Here is a 12,914-nt window from a genome sequence, read left to right as displayed (position 1 = left end):
AGCTAGGAAGAAGGAAAATAATAAATATCAAAAAGGAGATAAACAGAGCTATAAAAACAGCAGAAAAAATGAAAATAAGATATAGCTCTTCAAAAATATAAACAAAATTGACAAAACTTTAGCTAGAAAAGCTAAGAAGAAAAAAGGGTCAAATAACTAAAATCAGAAGGGAAAGCAGGTACGTTACTATGATTTTACAAAATTAGGAAGGATTATAAAAATACTGAAAATAAATATACACAAATAAATTGTATAACTTAGATGACATAGACAAATTCCTATAAATACACAACCTACCAACACTGAATCATGAAGAAACAAAAAATCTGAATACATCTATAGCTCATAAGGAGATTTAATCAGTAATTGAAAACTCCCCAACAAATAAAGTAAAAGACCAGATGATTTTAGTAGGCAAGAAGAAGTAACAACAATCCTTCTCCAACTCTTCCAAAAAACTGAAAAGGAGGGAATACCTCCTTACTCCCCTGAGGCTACATTATCCTGATACTCAAGCCAAACACACTACAAGAAAAGAAAACCAATATCCTTTATGAATACTAATGCAAAATCCTCTACAAACTACTAACAAACTCAATTAAGTAGCATATTAAAAAGATTATACATCAGGATCAAGTGGGATTTATTCCTGGAATGCAGGAAATGGTACAACATATGAAAATCAATCAACATAATACACATTAACAGAATGAAGGAAAAAACAAAATGACCCGTCTCAATCAATGCAAAATAATATTTTGACAAAATTTCAACAAACTTTGATGATAAAAACACTAAAAGAAAACCAAAGAATAGACAGAAACTACCTGAACACAATAAAAGACATAAAACACACACACACACACACACACACACACACACACACACACACAATATCCTACAATGGTAAAACACTAAAATTTTCTTCTCTAACATCATGAATAAGACAAATGCCCACTTTTGCACTTGTATTTAATATAGTACTGGAAGTCCTAGCCAGAGCTAGGCAAGAAATTTAGGCAAGAAAACTAAAAGACATGAAAACTGGAAAGGAAGAAGTAAAATTATTTGTTGATACAGAACATGATCTTACATGTAGAAAACTGGGAAGATCACACAGACTCATACACACACACACACACACACACACACACACACACACACACACACACGACCCTATCAGAATTACAGACAAATTCAACAAACTTACAGGATACAAAAACCAACACACAAGTATCATTTGTGTTTCTATATATTAACAATGAGGGATCCAAAAAGGAAATTAAAAAAAATAATTTCATTTATAATAGTATCAAGAAGAATAAAATACTTAGAATAAATTTAACTAACGATGCGAAAGACTTGTACGCTGAAACCTACAATATGTTGCTGAAAGAAATTAAAGATGACACAAATAAATGGAAAAAACATCCCATGTTTGTGGACTGGAAGATATAACATTGCTAAACTACTACTCAAAGTAATCTATAAATTCAATCAACTCCTTATAAAAATCCCAATGGCATTTTAGCAGAAATAGAAAAATCCATCCTAAAATTCATACAAAATTTCAAGAGACCCCAAAGAGTGAAAACAACCCTAAAAAAGAAGAAAGTTGCAGTTCTCATACCTCATCATTTTGAAACTTATTACAAAGCTAGAGTAATCACACCAGTGTGGTTCTGATATAAAGACAGACATATGGGGTACCTGGGTGGCTCAGTCGGTTAAGCAACCGACTTCAGCTCAGGTCATGATCTCACGGTTCGTGAGTGTGTGTCCCACTTGGGGCTCCGCGCTGACAGCTCAAAGTCTGGGGCCTGCTTCACATTCTGTTTCCTTTTCTGCCCCTCCACTTTTTGTGTTCTCTCTCTCTTAAAAATAAATAAATAAACATAAAAAAATAAAAGATAGACATATACATCACTGGAATAGAACAGAAGCTCAGAAGTAAACTCTTGCATATACAATCAAATGATTTTCAAAATGGATATCAAGATGATTCAATACTCTTCTCAACAAATGGAATTCAGAAAACTGGATTCCATGTGCAAAAGGTAAAGTTGGACTCTACATAATATATAAAAATTAACCCCAAATGGATAAAAAACTTTTGTGCATGAAGGTACTATCAACAATGTAAAAAGGCAACCCATAGAATGGGAGAAATGTGTATGTATATATATACATATATACATATACATACATATATATATGATTTATGTCTAGAATATACAAACAAATTCTACAATTCAATAGCAACAAAAGAGCAAACAATACAAATAGGCAATGGACAACAAAGGACTTGAATAAACATTTCTACAAAGAAGATATACCAATAAGCACATGAAAATATGCTCAGCTTCACTAATCTAATCATTAGAGAAATGCAAAACAAAAGCACAATGAGATATGACCTCATACCCTCTAGGATGGCTACCATAGAAGAAGAAGAAAGAGAAGAAGGAAGGGGGTAGGAGGAGGAAGCAATAAGGAAATGGGGGAGGAGTGGGGAAGGAACAGCAAAAAAGGAAAGAAAATAACAAGTATTGGCTAGGATGTGAAGAAATTAGAGACCTGTGCACTGTTGCTGGGAATGCAGAATGGTACAACAGCTGTAGAAAACAGTATGGTAGTATTTTAAAAAGTTAAAATTACCATATGATCCAGCAATTCCACTTCTGGGTGTATACTCAAACTAATGAAATCAGAATCTCAAAGAAATATCTGTACACCCATACTCATAGCAACAGTATTTACAACAGCTAAAATACAGAAGCAACCCAAGTGTCAATTAACAGATGAAAAGATAAGCAAAGGTATCTACATATAGTTGACCTTTGCACAAGGCAGGGGTTAGGAGCACCACCCCCTTGCACAGTTGAAATTCCATGTATAACTTTTGGCTTCCCAAAAACTTAACCTGTAATAGCCTGCTATAGGACCAAAAGTCTCACTAATAACATAGTCAATTAACACATATTTTGTATGTTGTATGTATTATATACTGTATTCTTATAATAAAGTAAGCTAGAGAAAAAAATTATAAGGAAGAGAAAACACATTTATAGTACTAGTATTCGTATAAAAAAAAAAAAACTCTGTGTATACGTGAACCTGCACAATTCAACACTATGTTGTTCAAAGGTCAACTGTAATGGAATATTTATTTAACTTTAAAAAGAAAACAAAATAGGGGCACCTGGGTGGCCCAGTTGGTTGAGCGCCCGGCTTTGGCTCCAGTCATGATCTCATGGTTCGTGGGTTCAAGCCCTGAGTCTGGCTCTGTGCTGACAGCTCAGATCCTGGAGCCTGCTTCAAATTCTGTGTCTGCCTCTCTCTCTCTATCCCTTCCCTGCTCATGCTCTGTCTCTCAAAAATAAATAAACATTAAAATTTTTTTTTTAAAAAAGAAAAAATAATGACATGCTTCAACATAAATCAACATTAAAGACATTATGCTAAGTAAAAGAAGTTAGTCACAAAAGGACAAATATTGTATGATTCCACTTACATAAGATAGCTAGAGTAATCAAATTCTACAGACAGAATTGGAATAGTGCTTTCCAGAGGTTGTAGGTGGGGGAGAATTGGGAGTTAGTGTTTAATGGGCATATAGTTTCAATTGAAGAAGGAAGATGAAAAGGTCCCTGATGTTTGCACAACAGTATAAACATACTTAATGTACAGTTAGAAATGTTTAAAAGGGTTAGGTTTTATGTTTTATATATATATACACATATATATATGTATATATACATATATATATATATACATATATATACACATATATATGTATATATACATATATATACATATATATATATGTATATATATAATCATAAAAAAATACAAGAGAAATACCCAGAACTGAGAGATATAAATTTTTACATTGAATTGCTACAATAAATTGAATCAAAAAACAATTTGGCCAAGCAAGCAAACAAATATCTAGAGACAAATCACTGTGAAATTGCAGAATATTTGGTATAAAAAGAAAATGCTAGGGGTGCTTGGGTGGCTCAGTTAAGCGTCCGACTTCAGTTCAGGTCATGATCTCACAGTTAGTGAGTTCGAGCCCCAAATCAGCCTTTTCACACAGTGAAGAGCCTGCTTTGGATTCTCCCCCTCCCTCTCTCTCTTCCCCTCCCCCTCTCAAAAATAAATAAACATTAAAAAAAAAAAGAAAAAGAAAATGCTAAAAGTTTCGAGTCAGAAGAGAAAAACAATAAATAGATGTTCATAAATATCAGGCTGAGAACTAACTGGAAATAGACTTCTTAAAGGAAACACTGGAAGTTAGGACACAATAAAGCAATTCTGAAAGAATTCTGAAAGAAGCTCTACACAGTCAAATCATCAACCAAACATAAGTGTAGCATAAAGACATATTTAGGCTTTCAAGGATTTAAAATTTTACCTCCTGTATATATTTCCTCAGTAAACTAGTAGAGAAGGCTCTGTATTAAAATAAGAAAATAAGCCAGGAAAGAACAAGATATTAGAGAGTTCTGGAAATTAGAGTCCCAACATAGCATGGGCACAAATAAATTCTCAGGCCCACAGTTGAAGAGATGTACTAAGATGGATGATGTAAGAGCAGGTTTAGAGAGCAAGCAATCCTGATTGATTCAGCAAAAGGAAAGACTCAAGCAAATTTATCATGAATACACACACACACACACACACACACACACACACACACACACACACACATATGAGTGCTGGTTTGAATGGTGTGACATTTTCAAAAAAGCTTTCAAAAAAAATAATATAAAAAGCAAACATATCCTAATACATTGTTTGGCTCAGCCATGAGCAATATGTATATAGGCTGAATAATTAAAACATTAAACATTAATTAACCCCCAAATAGTGATGATAAGTGTGTGTGTTAGGGAGATTTTATAAGAGAATTAAATCTCCATCTCTCACAGTGGAAATTTGTAAACAGTATCTAAAACTTAAAAAAAAAAAGCAGAATAGGCATGTTACTTGGAAATATAAAACAGCATAAAAGTCAGTTAAAATCATTAGATGATATTGTCTTGGGTACCAGGAAGAATATATGGTATATGAGACTACAACTTTTCCATTATTTCATTTATAAATCTAGGAGTTAAATAACTGGATACAAATCAATAAAAATACAGAGCTTTATGAAATATATAAAGTACAATGGATACTAATATAAAGTATTTATAACGTGTTAATATATACAATAATATTAATTATGATGGAAACTAATGGATAATTGATGAAATAGCAAATAAAGCCACTGACACATAAGGCAGAGATAGACCAGTTCATATATAAAGAAAATAAAAGGGAATAAAGACACCATCATGAGTTTTTAAAAAGAGAAAGATTTGAATATTTAAGAATTAAAAGGCTAGAGAAAGAGAGAAATGGGTATAAAGTTTCAGTCATACAAGATGAAAAAGTTCTAGAGATCTGCTGTGCAATGTTATGACTATGGTTAATGATATTAAGAGGGTAGGTCTCGTGGTAAATATTTTTATCACAATAATTTTAAAAAGGTTTAAGAGAAACCTTGTGGAAATTGATAACAATTTGAAATAATTTCATAAAGATTATTATATGATTTTTCTGTGAAAGACAGAGGTAAAGAAAAGAATGTCATCTGGCCATAACAAAATTACATCAGAAAAAATTCTGTAGAAACAACAACAAAAAAACAAGTATACATTTGACAACCAAAATCTTATTAACATAAAATTTATTTTTATTGACAAATATAATTATGTTCAAAGCCTGAAGGAAATTAAATATCATTATTTAATTGAAATTATTTATATTAATTCATCTGATACTTGACAGATTTCCTGAAAGAAGAACCATGCTGACCTAGCCATACTGCAACAAAGCTATCAATTTCATATGGTTCTTGCTAATACCTATTTCTCTTAATTCCCACCTTACACTCCCAGTTCTTAATATCCATGAAACAACTTTCTGAATATGTATATTTAAAAATATTAAACGAGATATGGAGATTTTACCTAGAAGTCTAAACATGTTATTTCATGGGTATATTTACAGTTCAAAATTAACATGCCCAATTTCTAATGAATTTACTCTTCATCAAAATATGTTCACACATATAATTTAAAAATTCATATAACTAACCTTTTTGAATGATATGTCTTGATGTTTTTGATTTTTTACCAATTTTTTTTGTTTTTAATTCATATAATATAGAGGAAACATGTTTTCTCTGTTCTCTAGAACTTTTTAAATCAACATGAGAAAGTATATTCTGTGGAAAAAAATAAAAACAATGACAACCATAATAATATCTATTACATACATTTTAAAAACTCTCACATTTATTATACATTACCATGAGTGATTTTATTTTTTAAAAAAACAGCAAAAACTGTAAGATAGGCAAATTGAGGAAAATATGAAAAGAGTTCCATTGTGTATGATTTTGAAAAATTGTCTATTAATAGTAATGATATACTTTGAACCATGCTCAAAAGGAGGCTGAGGGAAAAGGGGATATGTCAGGAGGGTGCCATGACAAAACAAAACACAGAGGGGAAGATAAAAAATAACAAAAAGAAGCAAAATGGTGTTGCCCAGAAAACCTGAAGAGAGATTTAGATTAAGAAAGGATAGGGGCACCTGGGTGGCTCAGTCAATAAAGTATCAGATTTCAGCTCAGGTAGCTATTCCATGGTTCAGGGGTTCAAACCCCATGTTGCGCTCTGAGCTGGGCTCTGAGCTGAAAGCTTGCAGCCTGCTTTGGATTCTGTCTCCCTCTCTGTCTGCCTCTCCCCCATTGTGCTCTGTCTCTTTCTTTCTCAAGGGTAGACAAAACTATTTTACAGATACTAAAAATACTAAGGAAGAAGGAGAAATGGGACCAACATTATCACAAGTCTTAAAAGTACAAATGGATTTGGTATGTGTAGAAAGAATAACAAATAGAATGTTGAAAGGGAGTTTCATGGGGAGTTGGGGGCACTTTCAGATGTAAACTATGCAATGTCTATAAATTGGTTGGGAATGTTTTAATAAGTAATACTGTGTTATTGGCCTTTGTCTTCACAGTCTATCCACCAGTGATACAGAGGATTCACCAGATCACCAGAAACCCAAGATCTTTCAAAATTTATCATCTCTGTCTTACTGCCTCTACATGGTTTCTATCTTCAAGGTTTACTCATGAGTCAAGGTAGCTCCTAGAGCTCCAAACATCATGTCTGTATTTCAGTCAGCAAGATGGAGGAAAGGGTAAAATGACAAAAGGACATTGGCCATGGGTCTTAAGGTACTTTCCCAGAGGTCTTTCCAATAACTTCTGTTTATATCTTACAGGGAGGATAAGCAATGCAGTCTTTTTGCTAGGTAATGTTCTGCCTAGAATAAAATTTAGGGTTTATTATCAAGAAAGAAAAGGAGAGATATTGGTAGGAACCACAGTCTGCCACAGAGTAAAGACCAGAATTTGGGAGGGAATATACATTTGTATTTTAAGAAACCTTCCCAGGATATCATGCTCTCCTTGATGAATTCCACTGGCCTAAATTCCGAAGACTCTCAAATATATATTTTCAGATAGTACTCCTTTCTGAGATGTTTGTTTTTTATGTAGTACTCATTACTAACCATAAGTCGTGTTCTTTCACCCTGGAAAATCTCACAGATGTCTCATATTCAATATAATTTAAGTCCTTTCTTTCCTCCAAATCTGTTAATTATTATATCTAGTTTTGGTGAATAGCACCACCTTCATCCAAGAAGAGGAGAGTCACATAAACTCTCTAATATGTGACAGCAGATAGAATTTTGAAATAAAAAGCTCATTATCATATTTCCCCTACTTTGACCTATCCACTTGTGCAAACATCCTTTATTCTACAATTTAGAAGAGAAACTTGGATATGTGTCTTGGTACTCTATATTTACAGTTTTCTGCCAAAATTCCTATACAGCACAAAATAGATGTATTTAATCAAATCTCCTTGAGTTTCTATCTTTTAAATTTTATATGTGATATTCTTTAATTTACTGAAAACAATCTGTCTCTATATGGTGACTCATTGTGCAAGGTTTTTTTTTCTTTTTTTTTTAAATGTTCAAGATAGGTACTAGGTATTAGGAGGTCCTAGAATGAACCTGTTTTTATTCTTCATGAAAAATCCCTCACTAGTCAACTGTTACACAACACAATTTCTTTCCAGTCTTCACGTGACAAAAATGCTACTTTTTGCTAGAAAGACTAGCAGTTACTTCTGAGCCTATATGTTCTCTTTATATTAAAATTGTTTTCTTAAGTTTGTCAAGAATAATTATAATATAATAACACAGTATCAACACATTATCAAAATATAACATTATTTTAAGTAATGTTGCTTCTATTTTCATTTGGGTTCCTTTCTTCCTATTAAACAAATTATACAAAAATAATATAGGCAACTGTTTTGCCATCAGATATGTTACAATCAACTCTAAATGCTTTTTCAACCTCAAATTCATCTATCAGTCCTCTTCAATTAGTCCTCTGCATCATCAATTTTGTCTTTTCTTACTTCTATAAATTTTGCTCTATTTTCATAACTTGTATCTCCCTACTAACAATGCAATTCATTATATGTTAAAAATCACCTCAAATTCTGTTTCAGTATAAATGGACCCTTTAGAATGCAAGGACATGTTCAGCAATCTGTTTCTAATAATACATATTTATTTGGCTTCCCCTGAAAGAATAAGTAAATTTTTAAAATAAGTGCATATCTGTCAGATCTGAGTAGCCAATCTCTATCACAAAGAAAGTCAATGTATAGAATCATGATATTTAAAAATTAGATTACATAGATATTTAAAATATAAATTTTCCATATTTGTATTCTATTTAAAAATTAAATGCATAGCTAGTTAGTTCCTTTCAAAAATATATTTTCTTTAGTTCTCCCAGTTATCATTTTTCACATATCCACATGTCACTGCTTGTCATCATTTAAAATAATTTTATCTTCCTTGGCTTTTATAAAAGAATCCATGACAAAGCCTCCATACATGATAGTGTAACACATCTAGGAAGATGAGCATCTAAAGTCCTAAGTGAACTGAGGCTTACACAAGCTGCCAAGGTAAAGAAAGTGAGCTTTTCTTTGTACATACTTCAAGAAGGAAAAGAAAGGATATGCCCACTTATTGATATTCAAACTCATGGAGAAGGTTAAAGTTATCAGAAGACTGGGGATAATCTAATAAATATCGTGTTTTCAATAACATAAAGTATTAACAGTTTAATGCTAGTATAACAGTTTCTATTAACTGAAGTACCTTAAACCTAACACTGGTCCTCAATAATTTCAGAAATACTTTTGAGGATCTTTGGTGGCATTTGGAAGAGGGATAATCACCAGGGAGCAGTATAAGTTTACAACTGATTACATTAGGTATAATTTCATTTTTAACAGGGTCAAAATTAATTCAAGTCAAACATACTTGGCATGATAAACCTGCATTTTAGTAATACGGTTGAGAAACATTTTCACAACTTTGGAAGGCAGCATGATTAGATGGAGATCAGAGATGTTAAGTCATCAAATGAAGAAGAGTAAGGATTAATACAATGATACAACCTGAAGTGAGATCTCTAATATCTTACACAGATGTGTTCTTAGCCCTATCATGATCAACATTTATACAAATGATTTGAATAATAATGAAGGAAATGTTTATGAAATTTTTAGGTGAGGTGGCGACAGAACAAAATCAGTTAACACCAGACACAAGTTTTAAATATTATCAGTAGAGTGGAGCAATAGATCAAATTAAACATGACGTATAATAGAAATAAATATTACAGTTGGGCAAAATGCATTTAATCACTGCAATACATAAAGTGATTTAAAGTCATAAGTGATAATAGGATACAATATTTTAGTTAAGAGTAAATTAAGAGTACATTGTATGATGACTTTATGCTATATTAAGCATTTTATCTCGAATGAAGAAAATCACAGATCACAAATTTCTGATCAGAACCACAGTTGAAGCACTGTGTCAGGTCAGGGTCACATATTTTCAGATGAGGTTAGATAACCTGGAATGTGAAAAGAGAGGAGCCTACCTACTGAATTAGTTTTAAAGTAAGCCCTATATACATAAGCCATATTTAAATCCAGAGTAGAAAAAAGGCAACAAAGAGTGATTCAGGCTTCTTAACTCCCCAGATTGCCATCTCCCTCATCTTATAAAATGATAGCATTCTCTTGTTCAAACCACAAAAACTTAGAATTTTTTCTCTATTTTTTCCTTCTTTCTGAAACTCTATATCTAAGCCACCAGCAAATCTTGTCAATTCTCCTTCCTAAATGTATTTCAAATCTGTCTACTTCTCTTTATTTTCACATTACTTGTTTAGTGTAAGCTTTAATCATCCTTTCCAGCCACAAATGGCCTTCTGTTGGTTTCTGCCTTCACCCTGGCTCTTACAAGATTCATTCACAATTATCAAAAGATAAATCTGATATTTATTTTAGCTTTAAATCCCCTAATAGTTGTCCAAGGTGCCCAGTCATTACTGTAAACTGCAAAACCCAGCACAATATGGCCCTGAACCACAAAGCCAAATTCATCTCATGCTACCCTTGACTTTGTTAATCATACTCCTGCAACATTGGATTTCATGCAGTCCCTTGAACTCCACTCAAATAAAACAAGTTACTCCAAGCCTCAGGTCACTGTGCAAGTTCTAGAACACTCTCCTATATTTTGCATGGCTAGCTTCTTATCCTTCAGGTCTTAACATTATTGGAAAAACATTCTGTGAAAGTCTTATGAGAAGTAGGCTTTCTCCTATTATTCTCTATCTCAGCAATCTATTTATTTTATTTAAAACATTTATCACAACTTTGTTTGATTCCTTTGGTTACAACTTGGTTTTTGTTTTGTTTTGGTTTTTGCTTTTGTTTTTTCCTAGAATCTAGTTCATCAGGGCAAGAACTCTATGCTTGCTTTCTTTACTTAGCGTCAAGAATGGCCCCTGGCACTCAGCAAATACTCAATAATTACAGGCTAAATGTGTAATGAATAGTACCAAAGAGAAGTACTAGAAGGAATGAGTGGAGGTTTAGGAACTTTGGTTCAATATACTATAAAATGAAACTCCCTTTTATGGAGTGAGTCCAACAACCAGACATAATTTAAAAATAAATTCCTAGCTTGTATTTTTTAAAGGACTATATCCCAAGTAACATTTTTCAATATTCCGTCTTTTAATCCTGAAATCTCCATAATCTACAGTTACTCCAATGCTTTTTACTCAGCAACTCTTTTACAACTCTCTCATTCCTTATTTATCATGTACATCAAAGTAAACTCTTAGTTTTCTAGAGTCTCTTCTACTTTACCATTCCTCAATATGTAACACTTACAAAAAGCATAAACATAACCATCTGGTAAGAATAATTATACATCTACTTGGATACATCTCTCTACCTATTCTGTTGTTCTACATCACAATAAGCCAGAGGACCAAAATGGCAATGAAAGAGCTTTCCTTTGACAGTATTGAGTAGAGAAGCTAAGAAAAAATAATCTATAATAGATATGGAAGCAGAGAGAGACTTGTGTATATTTACTAAATCTCATCCAATCATAATAAGAAAAGAATCTCAGAATATTACTGAAAATTGGAATAGATTAATGGAGAGCTACGGAGCTCCCTATAATTGACAAACTAAATAAGTACATCCTTGTAAAATATCAGATGGATAATTGTATCAGATGTTTATTTTCCCCGAGAGAGATGATAATTTCTCATTAAAAATTGAGGAGTGGTGACAGTGATAATTTTCTCCACTTTCTGGACCAAGGGTAAATATTTTATACTAAACTCTTTTGTCTCTGAAAATTATGATTCATTTTCAATCCTTAATGGTTTAAGTTTCCAACTTAGCTTAGTTGGTATTCTGAAGATTGCAGTTTTGTTTTCACATTATGTATTATGCACCAAAGCAGGTTGTTAAGAGAGACTCATTATTAACTATATATCTACTCCTATACTATGTATACTATTCTATAATTGATCAAGCATTTTGCTTTGTCTATATCATACATATAGTTCATTGTAAGTAGGTTCCATTTCAAAGATCATACCAAAAACCTCTTTAGAATCACAATGAAGTCACTAATCCTTTGATGTCCTACCCCATTTTCTGTTGTTTTTGTTCCCTTTCCTCTTCCCAGCTAAGACATCATCTTTAAAAGTGCTAATCCAAATCTTGGGTTTTCCATATAATATTCAAAGGAATAACTTTAGGAATATGCCAAAATCCAAACTAAAAAAAAGGTGTCCTCTTTTGTCTGAATGAAAAACTGTTAACTCGTGTTTGGCTGCATTGCCTCTCATTACGTTACTTAGCAAGCAACTCTTTACCACAGGGAGGCTAATATAGAGATCCATTATGGCAGGTGCCACCTGAACTCTGCTTTCAAGAATAAGTGCTGGTTAACATGAAATAAAATCCATGTAAAAGGGGGAATTACTTAAAATAAAGCTTTATGAGAAAAGTTATTTTTTAAGATATTCCCCTAGAAGCGACTGGCCGGTTTAACTGCTGTTTGAAAAATGCTACTATCTTGTTTTTGTTCCCAGTCTTACTTCATCTTAACAAAGAAGACTAGAAATGATAATACTCTTGATACATGAAGAAGAGAATTTACAAAGGATGACCTGGATAAACAAATACAGGACACACAGTAAATACAGAAAGAAGTGTGACATTTCTCTTCTATACAAAAAGTAGCCATGAGAAATGAAGGTGGCTGAATATTATATTTTGCTGCAAATGTCCAGTTAAAGAACACCAGGAAAAAAAGCATAATAGAAAGGTATGCTCCCTCAGTTGAAGAATGGTTAAGGTGTAAGG

The 12,914-nt window shown here is 32.6% G+C and overlaps 1 protein-coding gene across 3 annotated transcripts in view; it reads right to left on the bottom strand.

The window, feature by feature from the left end:
- The window catches only part of LRRIQ3 (leucine rich repeats and IQ motif containing 3), a 217,090-nt gene that overhangs the window by 60,076 nt on the left and 144,100 nt on the right, over positions 1–12,914 (bottom strand). For all 3 annotated transcript variants that reach the window (XM_060623109.3, XM_060623110.3, XM_060623108.3), the window contains one exon: positions 6,151–6,280. In XM_060623109.3, the coding sequence (XP_060479092.3) occupies positions 6,151–6,280 (130 nt within the window). The remainder of the gene's footprint in view (positions 1–6,150; positions 6,281–12,914) is intronic.

This window comes from Panthera onca, chromosome C1 (assembly GCF_046562875.1).
Source record: "Panthera onca isolate mPanOnc1 chromosome C1, mPanOnc1 haplotype 2, whole genome shotgun sequence".
Lineage (NCBI taxonomy): Eukaryota > Metazoa > Chordata > Mammalia > Carnivora > Felidae > Panthera > Panthera onca.
Note: the sequence above shows the minus strand (reverse complement) of the source record. Positions and strands in the feature narration are given on the sequence as shown.